Here is a 25968-nt window from a genome sequence, read left to right as displayed (position 1 = left end):
AAGTTTGTATCTGTCTTGTGTGAAACTTGTATGAAAAGCATACAAGAGTGAAAACAGATATAAAATCCCTTGAAAAATTATATAAATGAAACTTGTATGTTTTGGATACTTACTAAAACAATATATGAAAGTAATGAGAAAGTGGCCACTTTCATGAGTAAATCATATAAGCCTGATATGATTCACTATATGAAGTAAGCCACATCTTAAGCAAGTCTTTTATAAGTTTTTAATATTTCTTTTTCTTATGGGAATGCTGTGCAGAAAAACTGAAAAATCATGCAATGAGGATACAGTGAAGAAAATATTAACTGAGCTGATCTGAAATTCTTCTGTGTCACATTTAAAAATTCATTCAGATTTAGCCATTGAGATCTAGGCTGAATAAAGCCAACCTGAATCGCTTCATGACTCATCTGCCAGGCCCTGAAAACTCATTCACATGAAAGCTGGTGAATGCTGCAAGTTCTCTTGAATCCTTTCTGGACGAGACAAAAGAATGAATGTCTTTGTGGACTGAGCTGTTCTTTTTAGACATCCACTGTATTTCATGACTGCCTGCTCTGAACATTGGACAGAAATATACATTGGGGATTTCACTGATACAATCTGAAGCACCAGTGAAGTAAAACATTATGCAACTGTAGTAAATACATCCTTTTAGGTTGTGACCACAGAAAGTATTCAATAGACGAACTTCAGGCTCTGTAAAGACGCGTCTTTTCCTGGTAATGGTTCACGGGAGTATGATTTCTGTGTAAAACGTAATATTTCCTCTTTCGATTTAGAAAACCAGATTGCTCTAATAAATAACTAATATAAAGAAAGAAAGATGCATTTAAGAGACCATGGGAAGAAAAGATTAATGTAGACACAGTGATGCAGTTACGGCAAAAGCACAAGTGTATCTAAACACAAAGGGGGATTGCTGCTGGTGTCTGTTTCACATCTTTCCCTGGACAGACAATTTTTCACGTCCAATTTAATTTTGTTCTATCAGATGAACTGTTACTATGCTTCCACATTATAGACTGCAATCACCTGCACCAGTTAAGTACGAGTTTAATAATCTAAGAGCATTTCTGTCAGGGATGTGATTAGAAGTCACCGAAACTCTCTGAATGTTGGACTAATCTTGGAAGCACTTACGTCACCAAAAGGAAATCCTACAGCAGATGCTCCTTCAGTAACATTAGCTCTATGAATGGCCATGAAGTGGGCCACTGCAACATTAGTGAAGGATTCTACAATATACAGGCATGTGAAAAATACAGTTTTGAAACACTTTAGGCAAAACCACATCAACTGCCAAGGAAGGTGGTGGAGGGGTAATGATTTGAGTCACGGGACTTGGGAACCTCGCAGCGATTGAGTTGTATACCAAAGTATTCTAGAGTCAAAATGTGAGGCCCAAATTGGGTCATGCATCAGATGAAAGATCCCCAAACAGCAGCAAATCTACACCAGAATCACTGAAAAAGTATAGACTGAAGGTGTTGCAGTGGCCCAGTCAAAGTCCAGACCCTCGCCTGATTAAAATGCTGTGGCTGGACCTTAAAGAGCTGTGACCCGTGATGCATGTGAATGCATGTTGTGGACAACATCAACAGAACAATGTGTTGCACCCATACAGTTTATGCAACAAAGCTTTGTTAGCCTCACCCTCCTGAGACCCAGCACATTCACTATGTCCTCTGCAGTGGGAAAATCTGAAAGATACTTTTTTCCTTGGTTCTCAGGAGGTTAGATAGTGAGTCTTAACTTTTCACCTTCTTGTCCAAATAAGGTTGATTGCAGCTCCAAGAAAGACACTATCATTGAGGCTTCAAATTGGGAAGCCAAGAAACCAGTGCATGGCATCATGGTGGCTATGACCATCTGTTATATACAGTCTATGGTATTATTATGTAATTTCATTCCAAATTGGCTGGAAAACAGTTATAACCAATGATCAAGTCACACAAATCATCAAATTTCATTCTGCATTCTAAGTAGTATTAAAAGATCCTAAATCAAAGGTTATATACTAAGTAATGTACTGTTCTGGGCAGAATTAGGAACAAAGGAATAAAGGCATGTGACAGAATAAAAGAAAAAAAAACCCTCATATTATTATACAGTAACCCTGGTTATAAAAAAGATTGAATAGCTGATTAAAGCTGCACCTCTTGGGCTTTTACTACATTGGTGAGGTTATTACTGCACCGAGCTCCACACAGAATTGGGGAACAGATCTAAGTGTGAATCTATATATTCACAGCAACTGGAGTGGGCAAAAAGCTAAATGTTAATCATCATTCTGACTGCACTTTAATACAGAGATTTATATTTCTTCCTGTTACCTGGCCCATATTCCACTGTCCTTGCTGCATGCTGTACATGTTCTGTCCTTGGTTGGCAGGCATCGCACCCTGCTGCATGCTCATGTAGCCCCCATTTGGCAGTGCCATCCCAGACACCATGGCCCCAGACCCCATCATGGTGGTGGTGGGTGGGATACTTCCAGCCACTGCTGTGGCGTAGCCCTGCGGAGTGAACTGCATCTGAGGCTGGCCCATGTACACACTGCCTGCAATACAAGACAACAGAATATGCCTTCAAACTTTGCCTTCAAATTCAAATATAAGAATCTTCAGGAAGTCAAACATCCCAAATTACAATCAATAAAACAAACAAACGTACTAGCACTCATCCTGTAAAGATGTTGAGAAACAGTAAAAACATAAAAACAAACGGGGAATGCACAAAGAACAGTGAGGTGAAGAGCTGCAGGTGATATCCTTTGACTGGGATTTCATTGAAGAGTGACATCTCTAACAGGTCACCAAAGAGTGCTGCATTCAGTGTGTGGCAAGAAGACGGATGATAATAGGGAAAGGCAGATTCTTGACATTTTTATTAAAAATGATAACCTGATGAACCTTCTCAGAGCCAAAGAGCCACTAGCTGCTCTTGTATTGCCCAAATGCCATCAGCAATGCACTGGGTCACCGTGAAAAAGTGATAAAAAGCTCTGGTGCAACTTGAGGCAGATGAGATGTGTAGTTTGAGGACCTTGGAATTTTGTCTGTTTTTTGAAGACAATGTTGTTAAATTGGCTTTGTGAGACAATGACCTTCAGTTGGTACTAAGGAGGTTTTCAGCAGTGGTTGAAATAGCTGTAATGTCAGCATTTCATAGTCTAAAGATACAGTGTCTTTCCTAAAAATGAATTGCTTCCTGTAGGCTGGCACTAAGTTGCCAGGCTTTTACTGCAGCCACCTTCAGTGGTTTTTCTGTGGGTCTCTCTGCCTTCGGTAACTGAAAGTATGCTCTTATGGACTGACATCAGATGACTGCATTGTATTAACGAATATACACTTTCTTTCCTTGAAAAATTGTAGAGTTGCTATAGCAATATGTTTTGGGTCATTTTCAGTGAAGTGGTTGGCTTTGTCACCTCACTGCAAGGTACTTGCAGTATATAGAATAAAGTCCTGTATGCCTGTATGGTGGGAAATCACACAAACTGGTTACTGTGCAAGTACAAAAACAATTTCCATTTGTGCTATGAAGCTGTATCCAATCAGTTTTGAAGCATTTGGCTCAATCTGAGCTCATGAGTTCATCCTTCTACTTCTGTCGTTTACATCATTAATAAATAGAACCTTGGTTCTACCATGTTCGGCAGATGAGTTTCCTCCCTACTGTGGCTGGACTCTTTCTCAGGGCTGGACTCTCTCTTTCTCAAAACTGGGGACCGAAAGTTATGTTCCAACTATAGGTTGATCACATTCTTTAATCTCCCTGGGAAAGTCTATGCCAGAGTACTGGAATGGAGAATCCTTCCATTACTTGAACTTCAGATCCAGGAGGAATAATGCGGTACGGGTCTACATGTGTTTTGTTTACTTCAAAGGCTTCAATTGGGGGGTTCTTTGGGAAAATGGGGTATTTGGTCCATTGTAAATGGCAATTTGGTACCTGTGCAACCACAGCAAGAGCCTAGTCTAAATTGCCAGCATTTAATGTGGCTCATTTACAGTGGGTGTTTGATTCTGCCAAGGCTGCCTTTAATCACCGATTCTGTTCATAGTTTTTATGAACAGAATATCTAGGTGTAGCCAGGTGTTGGAGCGTCTACACTTTGGTGGCTTCAACATTTCATCTTTGCTTTTTAAAGATGATGTTCTATTTTGTTGCCTTCATTAGGTTGTGTTCCGTTCCTCGCACTGGAATGGTTTGCAGCCAGGTGTGAAGAAACTGGAAAGAGAATCACCTTGATTCTCTGCCAGAAAACAGGGAAGTGCACACTACAGGTTTTGAGTTGCTGCCCCAATTGGAGTAGTTTAAGTATCTCAGGATCTTGCACTACCAAGTAGATCTTGTAGTTGGTCAGGGAAGAGTGGAGTGGGAGATTGACAGACAGATTGAACCAATGTCTGATGCATGATAGGGTGAGTAGCTTGGTCATTCAAAAGTAGAGCTGCTGGTGATCCACAGTGATTATGTCTCCTAGGTGAGATGTTTTGGGCATGTCCTACGAAGAGGAGACCCCCAGGCCTCACCGGAGATTTGGCTGGTGTTGGAATTTTCATGTGTATCAAATGGACTTTTGGCTGAAACAATCCTTGGATACAAGATATGACATCCACAGTTAGCTCATTTAAACCAGGTGATGAGGCTCAAGTTTCCTGTGCGACTTCCACTGAATGTTTTCCAGGAAAAGAGATCCTGACCTCTTACCAGTTACATAGTTCACCCGGTATGGGAACACTTCATAGTAGAGCTGGGCGATATGAGATTTTTTCATATCACGATATGTTTTTTTCATTTCAGGCGATAACGATATCTATCACGATATAAGCCAAATAACTATATTTGTAAGATTTAAATGTGCCGTTGCTCACAAGTAAAATGTGAAATAATCAGCAGCTTGTTTTTATTTAAATATTTATTTCCCATAATAAGTTCAACAGGGTAGATGTACTTAAGGAACATGAGACTTTTTCAGATAAATAAAGGCAAATATTGCAAACTACACAAAAGGCAGCTGCTAAAGCGTTTAAGTTTCAAAATAGAACAAACGAAACAGACTAAATTGTCAATTCCACTTAGAAACAAAATATTAATTCTAAAAATAAATCTTAGTTTGTTTTACAGAAGAACAGACAAAACTGACTAACTTTTGTCAATATCAAATAAACTGAGAACTAAAAGGAAATTCTCAATCTCTCCTTGTTGTATAGCTTAGCTTTTCAAACAGTTTTAACAGTTACTTTAGTCTGACAAAAGCCGAATGACGAATTAGCGCTTCCAGTCAGAGACTGAGGCTACGTCCACACGTACACGGGTATTTTTGAAAACGGAGATTTTCCGTTTTCGTTTTAAAAAATAATCCCGTCCACACACAAAGGGAGAAATGAAGGAAAATGCTGCTATGAACATGCCAAAGCAGCAGGTGGCGCTAGATTCCTAACCGTGCAGAAATATTGGCCAATCAGAAGTCTAGAAGCCTCGGTGGGAAAACGTAAACAAAGCTGGGGCATAGAAGCAGAACCGAGTCGTATGTGTGGAGGGACAGTAACTGTGTGTATATGTAAGCATTTAAACACTGCAGAGAGTAGAATTAACAGTAACAGTATTGTAGAAGTTAATTTCACCGAAACAATAACGTGGCGCAGTGTGACGCATGCACCGGTTTATTGTATTTCCAGACTTGCTTTCGGCATAATTTACAGTGCACGCTACTCTGTTTTTTGTCAGACTTGAAATAGCCGAAATACCTTCACACTACGGAACTTCTATGGCTCTTCCGTTCGACAATCTCTCCGGCATTGGAACCATCATCTGTTTTCTCTTCGGTCACGCTCGGTTGATTTTTCTAGTCGGCACACTCATTTCCTCCATTACCCGCTGGCTGCTTCCCAAACAAACACACGTGCGGCTTGGCACTTGTGCTGTACGTAACAAGTCACGCGACGTGACGCTGCGGCTGTGATTGGTTCGGCTCTGCGCTACTGAATTTGGATTGGCTGACCTTTTTTTTTTTTTTTTTTTTGAGGACAAGAGCGGCGAGGTCTATCGCGATAGCTTAATTTCTCTATCGAGTAAAAGTTATATCGCGATACATATCGTTATCGTTCTATCGCCCAGCTCTACTTCATAACCTCACAAGAAGAAACAGAACAGGTTGTTGGGAAGAAGGACATCTGCAGAGTTAGCTTGATACCATCAGGCAGGCAAAAACAAACTATTTTTGCCTGCTTCCCTGCTTTGCTCTGTGCATGTACAAAATGAGAGACTGTCCTCTCATATTATAATATATCCTCTTTAGCACAAGTCATAATGCCCCACAGGTTTTAGTCTTTAGCTGTTATAAAGCCAAAAAAATCAGTACAGATCCATGGACAAATAGCTAATCCACAGATCACTGACGAAGCAATGTTTTTTGGCCTTCTGTATATTCTGACATTCTGATCACCTCATTGTTGGCTGCACTTAGAGCCTTTCCATTGCAGCATGGATAAGTGCACACAGTCCCGCGCACACATACAGTGCATGCAGGATGAAAGTCTGATTTTTGAGCATTAGCCTGGCAAGGTTCTTTTGGCTTTGATCTCAATCTGCATTTATTTGGATTCAGAGAGGACAATACGCAGAAAGCCCTTCATTCCATTCCTAATCCTTGATACATCAGTGTAAACATGGAACACTATAATCAATGCATGTGCCTGCTGTAAAAATCTGCTGCCTGTTTTCTCCCACCAAGCAGAAAACATGCAGCACTAATGCTTTCCCACACAGGCTGATGGATGATGTATGTGTGAACATCCGCCTACCTATACATCCTCGCACAGGCGCTCATGCACACTCTCCTGACACTTCAGTCTTTACACATAATAACTGTGAGATGAAAGCGAACCTGCAGACACTTCGCTATTTTTACTGCTGCACTGGGACCCTAGTAAATGCAGTGTGAACTAGACGTCCCTGCTTTTCAGCACGCTGACCTTTCATCTTTACTCTCCTACGTTTTTATGATGCATCTTCCCTCTAACATGCATGTGTGTGTACAACATTGCCTAGGTGTGCATCTGTTTGTGTGTAAACACCTAGGTCTGAGTCTGCAGCCTTGTATTTATAACCTGCACGTCTTTGCCAGCTTACGAGACGCCGTGTATGTGTAATGTTTGTTTACGCGCTACATTCACAAGACATTTCTACTGCGAGGAACCTTTAAGTCCTTTTTGAACACATGTCCTTCAGCTTGCACATTAAAAAAATGAATTACATTAAGAACATCCTTGAGTGTCGGTTTAAGTTACAGGTTGAGCAGGCAGCTGTATTCAGCCAGGCTAAACGCAGCAGCCCCAGGCCTTCTGCTGCATGCTCTGGACTTCTTTACGTTTCCTTGGACATGTTTCACCTCTCATCCGAGAAGCTTCTTTAAAAGTACATATTACTCCCACATTAGGTTCATTGGCTTCACTAGCTAATTCTAGTCTTGGAAAAAAAGCATGGGGTTCTCTTCACATACAAAGTTCTGAATCATTGCACCACTTGATATTTTAAAGATCTCATAGATCGTCCCACTTCAGCTGCACTTCAACTTCCTAAAGTTTCTAAAAGTAAAATGGGAGGCAGCGACATCAGCTGTCAGGCTTGGAACAGCTCCCAGTTTGGGTTCAGAGTCAAACACCATCCATTTTTAAAATTATTAATCAATCTTTAAGATTAAGTTTGATTAATTAAAACCATCCCCTAGTTTTCTGCTTCAATGAAAGGCTGCTGTGGGACTTCCCTTGATCCTATGATCCACTGAGTGTTTTCTTCTCCCATTTCCTCTTTTACATGCCACTAGTACATGTCAGTAACTTCTGTCTACTTTCTCCCGCAATCTGCGTCTAATCTTGTTTATTTTTTAAGCTCTTTGTTCGTCTGTTTCCCTCTTGTCTTCTAAATGTTCTGATGTTCGAGCCTCATTCAGGAGGTCTCTGTTTTAGCAATCAAATGAGAGAACTTCATTGATTGCTCTCTCTCTGACACTGTGATGCCTTTACCATATAGTGTTTTGAGATGACTGCTGTTGTGAAATGGGACTATATAAATATAATTGAATTGAATGTAAATTGAATTTCAGTCCTCTGATCCACGAGTCCAGTAATGCATATAAATCGTAACTGCTGAGGTTCTTTGTGTGGGGCTATTACTGTAGCAGTAATATTTTCTGCTGAGTGTGTAACTGGATCTCAGTGTGTCTGTGTGTAATCAGATTGCTCAAAATGCATTTAAAGGTTCCTTTACACATTTTCAGATCTGATTACATACAGACACATTAAGATACAGTTACACAACTCTCCAAATGCACTTGCCGGTACTTTTGCTACGATAACAGCTCCCACACCTCTTGCCTTAACACTAACTATTTTCTGCAGTGGCAGCATGTAATCATTAAAAATGTAGGCTCCCATTCTGGGGGTGATTCTCCAAAGAGGTCACAAGGTTCATGTGAGTGTCCAGAGATAAGAACAAAGCTTAGAAAAGCGTAACGTACAGCAAGTTTTTGTGGAACGTGTATGGGTACCATAAATTGTTTTGTAGCTTCCAAAAAAATACTTCAAACATCCAGGATTACGAAATCTTGCATCTTTTGTTTAACCTGATCAAATCATGATCTTAATTATTAAATTATTGTACTGATGAAGTCAGTGTCAGGAGCTAAAAAAAAAAAAAAAAAAAAAAAAAAAGATACTTTCTAGTTTCTGCAGAGTGAAGATACAAAAAAAGCTGCCGTTCCATTAAGAGTTATAGAATGTATCAAAAGGTTCTCAAGGTCCAAAAGCTCTTAATGCCATAAGTTTTCATTTTGTGTGCATCTGTAAAGGTGTCAGGCTATGAGCAAGTAAGAATTCTCTTGATTAATAGATCAGCTTTACCAGACAAACACACACATACACAATGTCAGCAGGGTGTGAGTGAGCTCTCAGCCTCTGACTGCTCTCCAAAGTCAGCCACAACTCCACTTGTTTATGTTGTTTTCCACCAGTCTCCTTTTTTCCATCTCTGAAATGTAGACCAAAAATAAACACAGCCTTTTGGCCAGGCTAAAATGTTCTCTTTGCACAAGCAGACACACTGCTGCCTTCATTTGCAGATTTCCAGCCACTTGCGGATCATTTTCCAAGCTATAAACGGATCATCAGCCTTTTAGTCCTCTTAAAACGTTGATATGATGAAGATGTTAGCAATAATTTGACACTTTATAGGTCAAACACAAAACAAAAGTGTAATTTATTTCGAGTTTTGAGGCGGCACAGTGGTGAAGAGGTGCAGACTGTCACCTCATAACAAGAAGGGTCCTCGTTCAATCCTCCCGGCCTTCTTGGGGAGTAGGTTTCAGCTCATGGCCACAGAAACAATGGTGCAATGCAATGCATGCAATTAAATGAAGTTAAATAGCATTTTTATTTATTTATTGTCATTGTCAAGAACAATGAAATTGCGTTTGGGGCTTCCATACAACCCCAAAAAAAGAAGAAAATAATAAATACCCCTTAAAACCCAAGTGTACATATTTAACCCAGTGTGACTCCAATAAGACAATCCTTAGCAATAATGTTCGTAGAAATTCAGACAAAGACCTGAGAAACATGACAAAATACAACAATGCAACCCATTCAATATTATTGTACTGTGAGATATGATATCAGATATGATAGTTATTTATTTAAGAAAGAGGGGGGGGGGGGGGGGCAGGAGGGGGAAGAGAATAAAGATATGATGCACCAATGCAGACCAGTTAATTGCTATTAAGAAGTTGGATATGGTTATTGTCCGTGAGAGGGGGGCAGAGAGTAGCGAAAATAAAGTGAGGATTAGTTTTGTTCGGCGGCTCTTGAGAAGATTAAGAGGTCGAGAATCAATGCCAAGCTCACTGCTACACCATCTTTGTGGGTAACGTCCAACCCCATGTTTGAGTGCGGTGTGTAGTTGTAAACAGTTTAGCCAAGACCACTGAAGTTTTTACAGCTGTAATTTAGATTTGGAAGCAGGAAGACCCCCCAGCACTGAACAGAACTGAAAGCCAGAACCTTTATTGAGCCTTGATTTGAGGTGGGTTGCCAAGTGGCTGGCACATGTGCAGCCCTAGTGGGAGAATATCAGCGGAGTATTGAAGATCAGCTTTTCTGCCAGGATTGAGCTTTGTCTCCTGTCTGAACTAACACCATGCTCGATCTTTTGTGGAACGGCTAATATAAAACCGATAATAAATGTGATTTTTTTAAACAAATTTTTAAGCTTTTGTGTCGGTATAGTTCAGTTGACAAAAGACGCTCAAGCTCAGTAAACACATGAGCCTGACCCAAAAGAGAAAGTGGCATGAAATCACAACTCCTTAGCAACAAACTGTCAATCTTTATTTTTTCCCTCTACCAGTCTTAGAAACACCTCCTGCAAACTGTATCCTTTAAAAAGACCTACAAACTTGAGTGACTCTGCTTGAATTGAAAATGTGAGTTTGAGTCAATTGACCAAGCTGCTTTGACTTGATTAACAAAGGGTTAATAATAACTGCTGGCTGTATGAGCGCATGTGTGTTACCTTGTCCTGGAGCAGGCTGTTGCTGGCTTTGTGGCTGACTGCCCACTGAGCTGCTTGCGTACAGGGACAGGATCGAGTCTTTAGATAAAAGCTTCTTCTCCTCTGCTTTCGCTGTGGTAGTGGTGGAGGTAGAGGAGGAAGAAGAGGAGGAGGTGGAGGGGTCCACCTGTGGAGTTGTTATACTGGAACCAGACTGTCAGACAGAAAGACACAGGGCAAGGAGAGAAGCGTCATGAATATATAGACTTTCATCCAGACAGATTATTTCTCATACACTACAATCATGTAGTTGCTCTTGTCACCATACCCTAAAAATATACATGTAATGTAAATCTCACCTAATTAGCAGAAAGAACCAGACCAGAGAAACAAGGCAGAGGAGCTTAGATTTGTTTTCTCACCTATTCTGTCTTACCTATTTTAATCTTTAATGTACATGAGAATAAACATGGTCATAGTTTCAGATGATAATGCCAACGTTTGTGTTAGACCCCAGTCACACTGGCAGAAACACAACACCACCAACACCAACCAGCCAACTTGCCATTTACTCTCTGAGCTGTAGGGGAAGTGTTACGAGTGTGACACAAACAGCAAAGGGAGAATATTTGCCTTCATATTAAGAGCTGCACCTGCAGGAAGGCACAACTTTTAATTTGAAGGAGAACGTTTTTAGTTTTCCATCGTGGTTACTGCCGCTTGTGTGTTGGCAAGTCTTTGCAGACAAGTCGACATCTTCCATGCAAACTACGGGCAGCTGGGCAATCTACCAGCATCCAAAGCACTCACGAGTTTTTAAACCTGACAGATTTTACCCAGTGATTGCTGGCAACCTTCAGCAACCATTTGCTAACCAGTCGGGGAATATGCATTTTTCTATGGTGACTTTAAGTTTTCTGGGAGTTACCAGCTAGTCTTTATTCCTTGTGTGAGTGGAGCTTTATCTTTTTCACAGTGACTTCCACTTCCAGTCACTAAGTGATCCCTGTGAGCCAAAAACTCAGGATTCGATATTTTCTACTCTTGGCCGTGAGCAGAGAAGCCTTTCCCAACTATTGTGTAAAATCCTCTGCTAATGAGGGGCAGCCAATCAGAAGAAACTTGGCTTAAAGGAAGGGAAAAAGGGCCAAGGCCAAAACAAAGAGGAATAAGATTTTATATCATGTCAAAGTACTTTAGTAAGTCCGAGAGTCGCCTGCTTTGCTGCTCTTTTCACTGTTGCTAAACTGCTTTGCATAAATGCCAATTACTCACATTTCACAAATTAATTGCCAACAAAATAGGAAATGGTTAGAAAGACAGAACCTGAAGGAAGTGAAGACAAGAGAGCAAGTTCTCAAATAAACATGAGCAGCCATAAAATAACTTTTACTGAATAAACAAAACAAAAAACAAATTAAAAAAATCTGAATATAACATTTTCTGTCTGTCAAACTGTGTGTTTGGCAGATTTGGACATATTCTCTTGCTTGTACTCATAATTATAAAATAAATCCAACAGGTTTGTGTCACTGAATACACAGCAGACTTGGAAATATATTTAGTCATACCTTTGGCTACTCAATGCACCACAGAGAGAAAAGATGGCCAAGACAGGAAAAAGACTGATGTGAAGATGGAAGAAAAAAAGGGTCTAAACAAAGGGCCGAAAAGCAAGAGTTAAATAAAGGACAAGACAGGGGAGAAAAGAACAGAGGAGACAACATAGGAGAGAGAAGAGAGGAGCATTGTCAGTGTAAGTGAGACGGATGACATTAATTAGGCCGCTGCAAAGAGAGGAAGACGTGAACTGTTGGAGACAGGACACACGCACGCTGTTCCGCTCACATACACCTTTTCATTATTAAGAAAAAAACAAAACAAAAACAGCTTTCATGCACACACCCATTATGTTTAATGGATGGAGCTGACAAAAAAACAACACCTGCTTAAAAGCTCTGCTCAGGTGTGTGTGGGAATGTGTGTGTGTACACATGTGAAGAGATGGGACAAAGACTGAAAATAGAAAGGGGGAAGGCGACAGACAGCATGAAGAAGATAAGGAGAGACAGTGTGATAAACAGCAGCTCCTGCAAGCCGTGAATAAGCACGCTGCAGTCAGTGTCACAAGCACACATCATATATTACACAAAGTTGCACACCACCCACACACAACACATAAAACACACACACACAGAAATGCAAGCACATGTGTTGTCCTCTGCTGCTTAGCAGGCAGCACTGCGCTCCTCCGTCTCTCCCTGCAGACTTCATCCGACTGGAGGAGGGAAGGCGGAGATGAGGTGGAGGGGGGAATGGAGAAGAAAATGTGGGGCAGGGGGAGCAAGATAGGAAGAAGGAAGGGGAAAATCAAAAACAGTGTAGGTGAAAGTAAAGGTAGGGGTGGAAAGAGGAGAGAAAAACAAAGTGAACACGGGTGAGCTGAAATGAAAAGCGGCAGGTGAGGATGGAGGAATAACAAGAGCAGAGGAGGTAAGATGGATGGCTAGTCATACCGAGAGACACACACACACACACACACACACACACACACACACACAGTCCATTTTCTCTCAAGTGAAGCCAGTTAAGGTGAGTCAGGTATTGAAGGGGGCAGGAGGAGCTTCCTATTAATAGTCATAGAACATTAGCATGAAGGAAGGTGAGAACACCTGATCTGCCTCATGTCAGCGAGCTATATAACATAACTCAGTCACGGAAGCTAAGTCTGTTTCCTGCTAAGCGTTTTGGGGTTTCTTTGCAAAGTTAAAAAGAATACATTTAATAGACTTCAAAATCTCCAGGCTGCAGTAATCGTCAGCCATTCAGCTTCCTTCTTCGGGAAAGTGCTATGGAAGCGACGGCATGACTCAGACAGAGTCTGCAGGCTCTGAACCGCTGAGATAAGACCATCATCTGGGATGATTTGGGAAGGGAGCTATAACATGTGGAGCATGTGGGATGTGAGCCAATTAAAGCAGCTGGCAGGTGGGGTGAGCTTTACCAAGCTGGCACTAACATTGGGTAACTAGCTTCTGATGTCTACTTGTTGATGCAGAGCTATAATAACGCCTTCTGACAATTTGTCTATTTGTTTTAGGAGTCACAACGACAGTAGACTGACCACCATAAAGTTTTCAAATGCATCAATTTAAAAAAAAAAAAAAGTTTTTAGCATAATCAAGTCAAAATTAAAACTGAGATAAGACAAGCAAGCAATTTAAATACTGAAACGGGGTGTGCTTCCTGTAATCATTCCTATTGACAATAACAAATAAGGAGTCCTTTTCTAATGTACTTTTAAGGTCAGGGTCCTGTGCAAATTGTGGATGCACATATTAAACATGGCCACAGTTTCAGAGGATGAGATTAGCGTATGCACGAGTAATCCCTCATAACCAAGAGCTCAGGCTTCACACGCTTATGTGAGTAAAACAGAACAATAATATGATCACATCTCTTTGGCTGCGAGCCTCCCAATTCCCTGTTTTTGCGAAGCAGACAATCAGAGGAAAGTTGCCTGAAGGCAGAGGGACTAAAACCAGAGGTGTGGACTCGAGTCACATGACTTGGACTCGAGTCAGACTCGAGTCATTAATTTTATGACTTTAGACTTGACTTGAAAAAATGTTCTAAGACTTGTGACTTGACTTGGACTTTTACACCAATGACTTGGGACTTGAATTGGACTTGAACCGGTTTACTTGAAAAGACTTGATATTTTACCCCAAATATAAAATTTAACATGCATATTATATAGAGATTGAAAATGTGACGTCATTCACGGGTAGAACCGCAAAGGATTCTGGGAACTCGTGGCAAGCGGTACTAGCTCACGCAGGCTTTCAATTAAAATCAGTTATACAGCGATAAAAAGAAACACAAAAATGTCAAGAAGCTGTTGTATTATTAACTGCAATAGCCGGTCGCATGACAGCCACGGGAAGCCGACGAGTAAAGAGATCGATTGTTATCGGATTACGACGTTTAAGAGAAATTGTTCGAGCCATGTTTCCGAAGTAACAAACAGGCGACGGATGGCCTGGATTGCAGCCATTCAAAGACCAAATATAACGTCCCAGAACACTCCAGCTCACAGGTTAGTCTGCTCCAAGCATTTACACGAAGGTCAGTGTTTTTTAGTAGTTAATACGTCATTTTCATAACATAATTAGTGATATAGGTTACAAGCAAGTCTGGCGCTGAACAGAAATTGTCGCGCTATGCTCCTTTATTTATTGTGCATAAATAGTGAATTGTCCTGACACAATATTGCGTTTCGCTTCTGTTATTATGGTACATTGACAAAAACATATACTTTTATTCACAGGATAAAACAGGTTTTTTGTATCACTAATTGCCCAGTGCGATTACAGACTGCGGTAAAGTGAGCCGTCATTTGTGAGCCGCGGTCAAGCCAGCCGCCTCCTATCCGCGCGGTGATTACAGCATACAATATTGTTGTCACTGCTACATTTCTGTAACGCTACCAGAAATTATTTCCACTACTAATTAATTACCATTGAGCTCAAAGGTCCTATTAATAAACGGTTAAGGAATGTGTATTTATGAAGACGATTTGTGAGACTGGTAAACTTATGATAGGTACGATGGTCTTTCGTTCTACACGGTGCATTTCAAGGTCCTGCACCCATCCGTCGGTAAACTGTACCTGGGCTTGTTGCAGTGACCGGAAGTTACTAAACTTCATGAGTGTATGCACTCACTCCAAGAACCGTATAATTATAAATATGAATATAAATATGCTAAGATGAGATAGCTGACTTCATCCAACTAGCAAATGTTTTCCAGGCTACGTTGGTGATGCAGTTTTTTTTTAATGTGTATGATATTTTTGTCATGCGATTTTAAAGCCAGTCCTACAACCGCATCCAAGAATAACATGCAGCTTATCTCAGAACTGTCGGTGAAAATTATTCTTGGAGCTAGGTTTAATTGAGCTGCATTTTAAAGAGGTGCAATTTCACAATTTGTGTATATTTTCTAAGTTCACTATTTTGTCATGTGTTGAGAAAAACACAGATTTTAAAATTACATGGTCTAATATTTACATTTAGCATAACTGCAACATTATTTTTTCGTTTTTTTTTTTTAAAGACTCGAAAGGACTTGAAATTCAAAGTTTCAGACTTGTGACTTGACTCGGACTTTTACACCAGTGACTTGAGACTCGACTCTGACTTGCCTGACATTACTTGAGACTTGACTTGAGACTTGAGGATAAAGACTTGAGACTTACTTGAGACTTGCAAAACAATGACTTGGTCCCACCTCTGACTAAAACTGCCTGCTTAACACAAAGGACGTGAGGAGCTGCACCAAGACAAACAGGGTTACTCTAGTAGCCCGATTTCCAAGAATAAACACATGGAGCTGGAAATGTGTCCTCTTTAGAGTATTTTATTTGGAAGTGATTTCTCTCTTCATCACCATCACTTCCAGAGGGTACTAGAACCACAAAGACAAATGACATTACTAATGGCTGTATTGCAATAACAATAACATCTTGTTAATGGACAGAATGTCTGGGTTGGTTTGACCTCTGACCCCCTGAATGGCCCACTGAATGATCACTGAACTGAATTTGGTGGTGAAAAATATTTCTAATGTTAATTTAAGAGTTGTTAAAAGAGAATGGTCACTTGTGACCGGAACACTAAAGTAAGGGGTGGGTGCACACAACTGGAGGGTTAATCTGTTATACAATATTACATATCTTTTAGAATAAAAAAACAACAACAAAACAAAACAAATGAAAACTCATAATGAGGATCAGGAAAGGGAGTGTGCATCGGGATCTAGCAATTATATCTGGCCAACAGGCATGTAAACATGCCAAGCTGCTCAGTCTGCATGTGTAACTGCACACACCATCAAATAGAAGCCAGTGATGAATCAGTACAGTACAAATAACACTGCACTTTCAAAAAATCCTATCACCTAGAACACTTGCCAGATCACAGTTTAACACAGTTTGAAACAGTGGAGGAGAACAGGCATGTGCCACAGAGGCACAACTACAGAATCCCACGTAGTGATCAAAAATAGCAGCCACTATGCAGACGTGCAGGGGAAGATGGCCTTAAATGATGAAGTAAAGATGGCTGATATTTACAGACCCACTCCCTTAAATGTATTAGAGTCCCAGGCAGGCTGATAGGTTGCAGTCTTTCAAAACATCATATTACTGTCAAGAGATGTGTTTGGGATGAGGTGATGCAAATAAGAGTGAGCATCCTTTAACTCAAAGATGTTTCTTTAAATTGCTGCCTCTTTTAGCTTAGAACAAAACAGCTTCCACTGGCCTTTCACTCGTTCCACCATCTGTGACTGCCAGACACTCCAGGAGAATTTGCTCTATTTGCACTGAAAGAACAGCAAAGCAGTCCAGAAGGGTTTTTTTGCCAAAGCTAGACAGGTGGCACACAATGTAAGAGATGCACCATTCTTGCTCTCTTTAAATGCAAAAGAAATTCATGCAGCAAATGTCACATGTGTATCGTCGTTCACAGTGGCAGTTCTACATACGCAGATACATCAAATACACACACACACCATGCTCATAGTGTGTGAGGTGCTGCAGGGCTCCTAGCAGCATATTGTGTAATAGAAAGCTTCTTCAACAAGGCTCCTTTCTTTCTTTCTTCCTTTTTTTTTTGCAATGTTGGTGTTGATGAGAGCAGCCAGAGCTCTGAATTACTGCTCTGACAGCCTTTTCCTCACTGTCACTATTCATAGACCTCTACAGCCAAACACACACACACACACACACACACACACACACACACACACACACACACACACACTCGTGCTCACTATGGTTTTCCATCACTGCTTGAAATACTCATACACTCCCCTCTGATAGACCATCTGTGGCTTTAAAACCGTAATAGGCTGTGTGTGTGTGTGTGTGTGTGTGTGTGTGTGTGTGTGTGTGTGTGTGTGTGTGTGTTAATTTACTAAAGACAAAAGCAAAGCTTGCCTTGGAGTAAATCTGAATTAGCCTACGAGTGTGCCAGAAAGGAAAAGAAAAACAAGCAGAGAACGATCGCTGGTCACTGCTTCATTACCTCACTGCTCTCTGCCTTCTCACCCTCTTTGTTGTACTCTCAATAAAATGCAGTTCATCCGTTTTCCTGTCTCGCACTTCATCCCTTCCTCAGCAATCAACTACATTGCCTTCTGTTATTTACTTCAGACCCAGACCTCCATTTCTTCCTTGGATGTAATCATGAAACCCACAAAGTTCCCATTAAAGCCACAATGTTCCATATCTGGTTGAGGTGTCACAAAAATATTCAGGCGACGCATACTTTGATGCACATTTAGCATTAATGGGCTGTATGAATAGCTTTAAGTGAGTCATGGCAATCATTTCCTCATACAAAGAAAACAGAGGAGAACGTGATGTTTTTGCAGTGAATTATGGGAATTTAATGCATGAAAATGCCTTTTATTGTTACCTTTGAAGAGCAACAACACATATTCATAATAAACCTCTGTTACCTCGTTCCAATTCAGTAGCCTTGGTCTTAACTGAATGCCCATGTTTTCCTGGAGAGCGCATCCATGTTTGACCTCCTGACTTACACTGCAGTAATTCTGCAGTTTAAAGGCAGCAGAGGTTACTAGCCAAGAATCTCATCAATTCAAAGCTTTACAAGAGTAGCTGATTGGCTTTATTTTGAACACTAAGCTAAAATTATCTAAGCTGGAGGGTGAATGCTAACTTTTTTCCACTTGATAAGCGTTAACGTTGGGTTCCTAATTGCATGGCAGGATGCTGTAAACGGACCTGTTGCTAGAAATGTTGTTGTTATTTGGCGCTACATAAATAAAATTGAATTGAAATTGAATCAAAACAACCTGCCTGCTTCATCAACATCAGTAACTTTATTTAACAGGCTCTTCTCTTGTTTGTTATTGATTCCTGCTGACAACTTTTTATATTTTATTCCTGCACAGTTGGTGTGCAGCACCCACAATTTCCGTTGAACATGCACAATGACAATAAAGGGCTAAATATGTGGATTTTCTTAAACCTGGACATAACTGTCCCTATAAAAGTTAAACTGTGCTTTTAAAGGCTGAAGATCAGCTCTTCTCTGACAGCATGGTGGGAGTTTCTAAAATTGACGGCGTCTTCATTAATCCCATGCAAACGTACACCTATCTGGAACAACCCTGACATATTACAAAACAATAATATGATAAACTTTTCAGATTGGAGTGGTAAAGGAATCAAATATTTAGAACATATACTAGAAGGAACAGAATTTATTTCATTTGACGGACTAGTTACACAATATGGGATCAACAAGAAAAGATTTTTAGAATATCAACAAATTAAATCCATAGTAAAAAAGAAATTTAAACCGGGTCAAGTTGAACTACAAACAACACCAAGTGTGGTTCAATTTCTTACTCTTAAACCCCCCAAATTACTATCCAAAATATACAGAATGCTTTCTAAAACAGATGAATCAATATCACTTCCTATTGCAAAATGGGAAGCGGATTTATCAGTTAACTTAGACCAAAACTTCTGGTCTCAGATTTGCTTAAAAACCTTTCATCTAATTAGAAATCCCAGTCTTCAATTAATTCAATACAAAATATTACATAGAGTGCACTATACAGGCCATCGGATGTTCAAGATGGGCTTTACGTCTACCAAAAACTGCTCACACTGCCAAACCAATTCACCGGACAATTATATCCACGCTCTTTGGTTCTGTCCACCAGTTCAGAAGTTTTGGTGCGAGATATGTGAAGACTTATCGAAGTGTCTGAAATGTAACATTCCAACTTCCCCCTTAGTGTGTTTCTTGGGCAGCTTAGATAATGTCACTTCAGAAAAGAATATCGCCCATATGGTTTTCACTGCCCTATGCATAGCCAAGAAAACAGTCCTCATGAACTGGAAAAGTTAAAAACAATCTTAATTCTAACCAATATAGAAATTATCTATTAGATTACATTAGTCTTGATACAGCCTCTGCCACCACATCAGATCAATTGCTCTGGGCTCCTTTGATCAGCTCCATCACCTAGTGGGGGTGGGGGGTCATAGTTTGGTCCCGCCTTCACTGTTGTGATTGGTGTGGGGGTAGGGACAGGCTTAGGGCGTCGGGGGGGTTCCCCGGAGGCATCTTCCTTGGGGGGCTCAACCCGGGGTAGCGGTCATGTCCGGTTAGGGGCTCTGTTGGCTCTCAGGTGACTGTTTCCTCGCGGCTGCGTGCAGCGGGGCTAGGGGAGGGTCTGTGCTGACGGACGTGGGTTACTGACCTGGTAGCCTGGCTGCCCCTGGGTGGGTCCGGGATAGAGCTGGGCGATAGAACGATAACGATATGTATCGCGATATAACTTTTACTCGATAGAGAAATTAAGCTATCGCGATAGACCTCGCCGCTCTTGTCCTCAAAAAAAAAAAAAAAAAAAAAAAAAGGTCAGCCAATCCAAATTAAGTAGCGCAGAGCCGAACCAATCACAGCCGCAGCGTCACGTCGCGTGACTTGTTACGGTACAGCACAAGTGCCAAGCCGCACGTGTGTTTGTTTGGGAAGCAGCCAGCGCGTAATGGAGGAAATGAGTGTGCCGACTAGAAAAATCAACCGAGTGTGACCGAAGAGAAAACAGATGATGGTTCCAATGCCGGAGAGATTGTCGAACGGAAGAGCCAAAGAAGGTCCGTAGTGTGAAGGTATTTCGGCTATTTCAAGTCTGACAAAAAACAGAGTAGCGTGCACTGTAAATTGTGCCGAAAACAAGTCTGGAAATACAATAAACTGGTGCATGCGTCACACTGTGCGCCACGTTATTGTTTCGGTGAAATTAACTTCTACAATACTGTTAATTCTACTCTCTGCAGTGTTTAAATGCTTACATATACACACAGTTACTGTCCCTCCACACATACGACTCGGTTCTGCTTCTATGCCGCAGCTTTGTTTACGTTTTCCCACCGAGGCTTCTAGACTTCTGATTGGCCAACATTTCTGCACGGTTAGGAATCTAGCGCCACCTGCTGCTTTGGCATGTTCATAGCAGCGTTTTCCTTCATTTCTGCCTTTGTGTGTGGACGGGATTATTTTTAAAACGAAAACGGAAAATCTCCGTTTTCAAAAATACCCGTGTACGTGTGGACGTAGCCTCAGTCTCTGACTGGAAGCGCTAATTCGTCATTCGGCTTTTGTCAGACTAAAGTAACTGTTAAAACTGTTTGAAAAGCTCAGCTATACAACAAGGAGAGATTGAGAATTTCCTTTTAGTTCTCAGTTTATTTGATATTGACAAAAGTTAGTCAGTTTTCTCTGTTATTCTGTAAAACAAACTAAGATTTATTTTTACAATTAATATTTTGTTTCTAAGTGGAATTGACAATTTAGTCTGTTTCGTTTGTTCTATTTTGAAACTTAAACGCTTTAGCGGCTGCCTTTTGTGTAGTTTGCAATATTTGCCTTTATTTATCTGAAAAAGTCTCATGTTCCTTAAGTACATCTACCCTGTTGAACTTATTATGGGAAATAAATATTTAAATAAAAACAAGCTGCTGATTATTTCACATTTTACTTGTGAGCAACGGCACATTTAAATCTTACAAATATAGTTATTTGGCTTATATCGTGATAGATATCGTTATCGCCTGAAATGAAAAAAACATATCGTGATATGAAAAAATCTCATATCGCCCAGCTCTAGTCCGGGATGGGCGTGAGGTTCTGGGGGCGCTCCGTCTCTGGGCTGGGACCCGGACCGGGCCTCGGTCGCTTGGGTCCTGGTTGGTGTGTTGCCGGGGTTGTGGGCGGGTGGGTGCATGGGGGCCCAGCCCTGGAGCAGGGTGCCGCCGGTGCATCGAGCCACCTGGGGGGCTCTTCAACTGGTGGGGGAGATGGTCACATCTTGCAGGAGCTTTCCTCTCCTCAGGAGCTCTCTCTGCAGGAGGGGGAGATACAGGAGAGGTGGAGGAAGATCTCAGCCTGGGCGTTTACTGTCTTATGTAGTCTGGAAGATGAGTGGATGGTGGGGTGGGTGCAGTTTTCTCTGTGGTGGGGTTGGGTGGACTGTCCCGGGCTCTGTGGGGCCGGGAGGCGCTGCTGCACTGGGCCCCGGTCTGGATGGGCCTGGGCCCCCTTTCCCTGGCGGGTCGCGGAGTATGGGGGTGCCTACTGGGGTCAGCGGGGGAGCTGGCCCCAGGGAGGGGTCACTTGCCCCTCCCTTCCTTCCCTCCCCATCTCCAGCTGCCTCCCTCTTCCCGCTCCACCACAACCACCCACACATGCAGGACCTTGGAGTAGGGGTATGTCACCAGGGTGCAGAGGAGGCTACCCCCCCTGTCCCCTTCTGGCTGCCTCTGCCTCAATTTTATCCCACAACTTAGACATTCACATTACTCACACTCTCATTACACATACATATAGGATCTTGGGGGTGGGCACGATACACGGAGTCCAAAGTACCATCAGGGTGTACACCTCACCCCTGGCATCGTTGCCCACCTCTCAATTTTAAATACACGTAGACATTGAGGGCTAGCAGGAGGGACCATGCGCTTACCTGCTGCTCTCTGGCAGGTAGCTCCAAGCCCTCCTGGGTTTTAAATGCACCTTAGAACACACATGCATCAACACTACAATGAGCGGGTGGAGGGAGGTTTGGAGTCTTCTCTCACCCCCATTCTCTGCGGCCTGCTGGAGCGGGGGGGCTAGGAGGAGGAGTTGGCCGTCCGACTGCGGTCTGGAGTGTGGGGCCTTCCTGCTGCTGCGGAGTCGGGGCGGTCTGCCTCTCCCCACCGCAGGGAAAAGGGTAACACCACCTGGGTCTGGGTGCAGTTCCCCCCTCCAGGGGCAAGGGCACCTAGACCCGGTTTGTAGAGTACGCTTGGGGAGTGTGATCGTGTGTACAGCGTCTCTTTATGTTTGTCTCCACGTTGGTTGAGTGTGGAGTAAGTGCATATGAGAGCATGAGGGTGGGAATGGATGTTTGTATCTGTGTGTGCCTGTATGTCTGTGTCTATATGTCAGGTTGGGTATCAGACGCCACTTCTCTGGGGACATCTCCCCCTACCACCACTTCCCCTGCCAGTGGTGGACCCCCTCAGACATCGGTGCGTTGGTGGTTCTTTGTGTCCGGGGATGGGCGTCCAGGTACACACCGGCTCACTCCTTGGCGGCCGCTTATCGGGGCCTGGAGCCTGGGGCTCGCTCGGGCCACTTCGGAGGTGGGGTGCCCCCGGCCTCTCGGCCTGGGGCTCGGTCACTCAGGCGCGGCTGGCTGCCGGCGGAGCTCACGGGCGCGTCACTGCAACTCCCCCTGGCTTCTGCTCCGTGGCTGCTGAGTGAGCCCTCATCTGGGACTCTCCTCAGCTCTTTCTGGGACAGTGGCGCGGCTGCCCCTCTGTTGGTCTTCCTTGGTCTCTTGTGTTCTGGGGGCCTCTGGATGTCTGGAGTTTTGATCTCCTCCATACCTGCTTCATGCCCTGGAGGACGGGGCTGTGGCCCCCCCACACCCTCTAGCAGATCATTACATGAAGGAACCTTTTAAAAAACAAAAAACAAGCGCGTCCATGCTCACAGGTGTACACACGGGTGATCACACCCACAAACTACACCCTTTTTGGCTCCTACCTCAAAGCACACTGTGTTCTGTTGATCTTATGTGCTGCACAATAATGTTTAATATTTAGTATTTACTGTCATATTCCCATATATCATTGTGATGTTGTTTATTCTATTAGTCTTGTTCTCTTATGCTTGTTTTCTTTTTTCTTTCTCAGCAGGTGACCCAGGTGATTGATATATGCATTTTTTTTTTTCTGCCCGTTCTGTTGGTTTTTGTTTTTTGCCCTTCTCCCCCGTCCCTCTTCTCAGCTGTTTCTCTTTCCCTCTTTCTTTCTCCCCCTCTTTCCCCCAGTCAAGTCTGTCCCGTATTCAGTAAGTGAAAATAAAATAAACAATAAAAGGTGAATCAAATGGACCATTACGGCAAGGCTGGGATGGTCAATTTGGTAAAGTAAATCCGTTGGGCATCTTTGTTTGCCTTTAGACAACAATTCTGATGGCAAAAGAGCCAAACGGGACAGGCAAAAAAAAAAAAAAAAAGGCTGAAGATCAGATTTACTAAAACTATTTGATAAACAAATGTTTTGCTGTCATTTTTACTGCTTTTCAGCTTCAACTTGGGTGCCTTCCATATCTGTTTTATTAAGAAAGCAGCTCATTATGCAGTCAGATCCTGGACCGAGCTTAACGCATCACTCCGCCAGAGCTCAGCTGCCATAGTTCAGAGGTGGAATTTCTATGAGATGCTATACTCAGAAAATCAAAGATAACGAAGCAAACGTGGTTTGATTTCGCCTGAGAAAACTGTTTACTCCAAGAATTACAAGAGACTATAATACATTTTAGCTTTTAGGTACTTTCATGTTATTACTATTATGTGGGGAAAACAGTTTTAATGGGAAACAAAAATAACTCAGAGAAATCTTTTTCTCTCCTTGCTCTATCCCCCTTTCACTCCCCACCACATTACTTTGAGTTTTCCAAGTAAAAAATATCTCATAACTGCATTTTTCAGACTCAGGCAGAGGTGAATGAGAGACAGAGGACAGGACGAGGAGAGAAAGTGTGTTTGTGTGAAAGGGAGAGCGAGCGCAAGAAGCTGCGGATAACACAAATCCTCCCCCTCCTACAAGGCTGTAATCGCATTTTTATAATTGACATATGCACAGATAGGCCAGCGCGCCCCGATGCCGGTTAATAGCTGCCCAAATCAGCAGGCTGCCGGCTTCCTCTTTCTTCATGGGCCCGACTAATCACAGCTGTAAAGCAATATCCGCCTGCCGAATCCAAAATTCATTCCTCAGTATGTCTGTGTGCATGTGTAAAAATCAGGGGATGTGTACTGACTGTGAAAACTGTGTTATTGTGTGTATGGCTCATATGTATAGGAGAGGAACGGAAATGAGCCGACGTGTGAGAGGTGGCGCTGCATGTTGGTTTGTGGGGTTTTCTCTCGGGAGTCTGAACCTGTTTATAGAAGACTGATGTGAGTGAGGAAGCATATAATATAATATATATACTCATTATAGATCTAGAAGTGTGCAATAACAGGTAATGTCACAAGGTCATCTAAATCCCATGTGTTTCTGTTTGAGGCTGGAACATTCGTAGGTCATTAGTTTTGCAGATTTGTCGCTGACAAAGAAACAAACGTCGTGACTCAATCATCACCAAGCCCTTCAACCAACCCATTAGAGCAGGGCGATATGACCAAAAATATGCTGCCTACGATAGCCGTAATGCTCCGACAATCCATCAAGCGGTGCGGCTTCGTAGCTTAGCAAAGTCGTACTAAAACATTTGACAAATTTTCGAGCGCTGTGTACATAAAATCGTTTCGAGGTCAGTAAACACAACCAGAATTCATACACAAGGCACACGGGATTATAAGGGGCGCTGTTGATTTTCAGAAAAGTCAAAGGATTGATTTTAAGTGTGCCGTATTTTCCAAAAAACACGGTAATAACGACGGCCCGCTAGCATGCTCTACCAAAAATAGTGCTTTGTTGTGTATCTGAGGGATGAAAGCTAAACCAGTTCCACACTGAAGTTGCAGCATTTTTACAAACCAGTTCCGTTTCATTCAACGATCCGCTTTCGCCCTCCTCATTCTCCGTCGCTGCCATGCTTTTTTTGCCATGTGCGTATGAAAACAAAGGCACTGAGCGTTTTACCCAAATTCTATCGCAATATTTCATTTTATCGTTGCCCAACATTATACCGGTATTACCGTGAAAGGTATGATATGGCCCAGCCCTATAACCCATGTTTCCATTTTTCAAGCGTCAGTGTTAGTTTGAGTGTTTTATTTACAAGCATTTTATGGGTACAGTAACAAATCGATACATTATCATAAACTTAAAATTAATCTATTAAAAACACAAAACTGCCACAGTGACCAAAATAGACACAATAGACTCTTTGCCTAATCATTTTATATACGTGGCTACAGACTGGCGCCACATGGTTTATAATTGGTTTATAATGGAGCACTGTAACAAAAAATAATTTCCCCCAGGGATCAATAAAGTATTCTGATTCTGATTCATACACTATGCTTCATAGGTTGGTTTAAATTTAAAGATCACAAAAAGTTCCAACTATATTTGACCATTTAACATATTTCATCATCTCTTTCTCATCAAGTCTTTCACCTACACCACCACTGCTCTCTCTCCTCCTTATTTGCAGCTCATCTTCCTCCTCAACTCAAACATATTCTCCTGATCTGCAGCCCTGACTTCTGTTCAGGGCTTCTGTTCAAGCTTATTTATTCCTGATATTGTTGCAATTACATATCGTCAGCAGACAGATGAACTTGCTG

At 42.1% G+C, this 25968-nt stretch overlaps 1 protein-coding gene across 3 annotated transcripts in view; it reads right to left on the bottom strand.

Moving 5' to 3' along the window:
• Positions 1–25968, bottom strand: part of LOC146695941 (stromal membrane-associated protein 1-like) — a 167718-nt gene that overhangs the window by 5921 nt on the left and 135829 nt on the right. For all 3 annotated transcript variants that reach the window (XM_085478424.1, XM_085478426.1, XM_085478427.1), the window contains 2 exons: positions 10585–10777; positions 2343–2569 (listed from right to left, as the gene is read on the bottom strand). In XM_085478424.1, coding sequence (XP_085334550.1) covers positions 2343–2569; positions 10585–10777 — 420 coding nt within the window. The remainder of the gene's footprint in view (positions 1–2342; positions 2570–10584; positions 10778–25968) is intronic.

The sequence above is a fragment of the Copadichromis virginalis genome, linkage group LG13 (assembly GCF_057382275.1).
Source record: "Copadichromis virginalis isolate Kocher_CV1m ecotype Utaka linkage group LG13, C_Virginalis_male_GT1.1, whole genome shotgun sequence".
Lineage (NCBI taxonomy): Eukaryota > Metazoa > Chordata > Actinopteri > Cichliformes > Cichlidae > Copadichromis > Copadichromis virginalis.
This window is presented reverse-complemented; position numbering and strand designations above follow the sequence as displayed.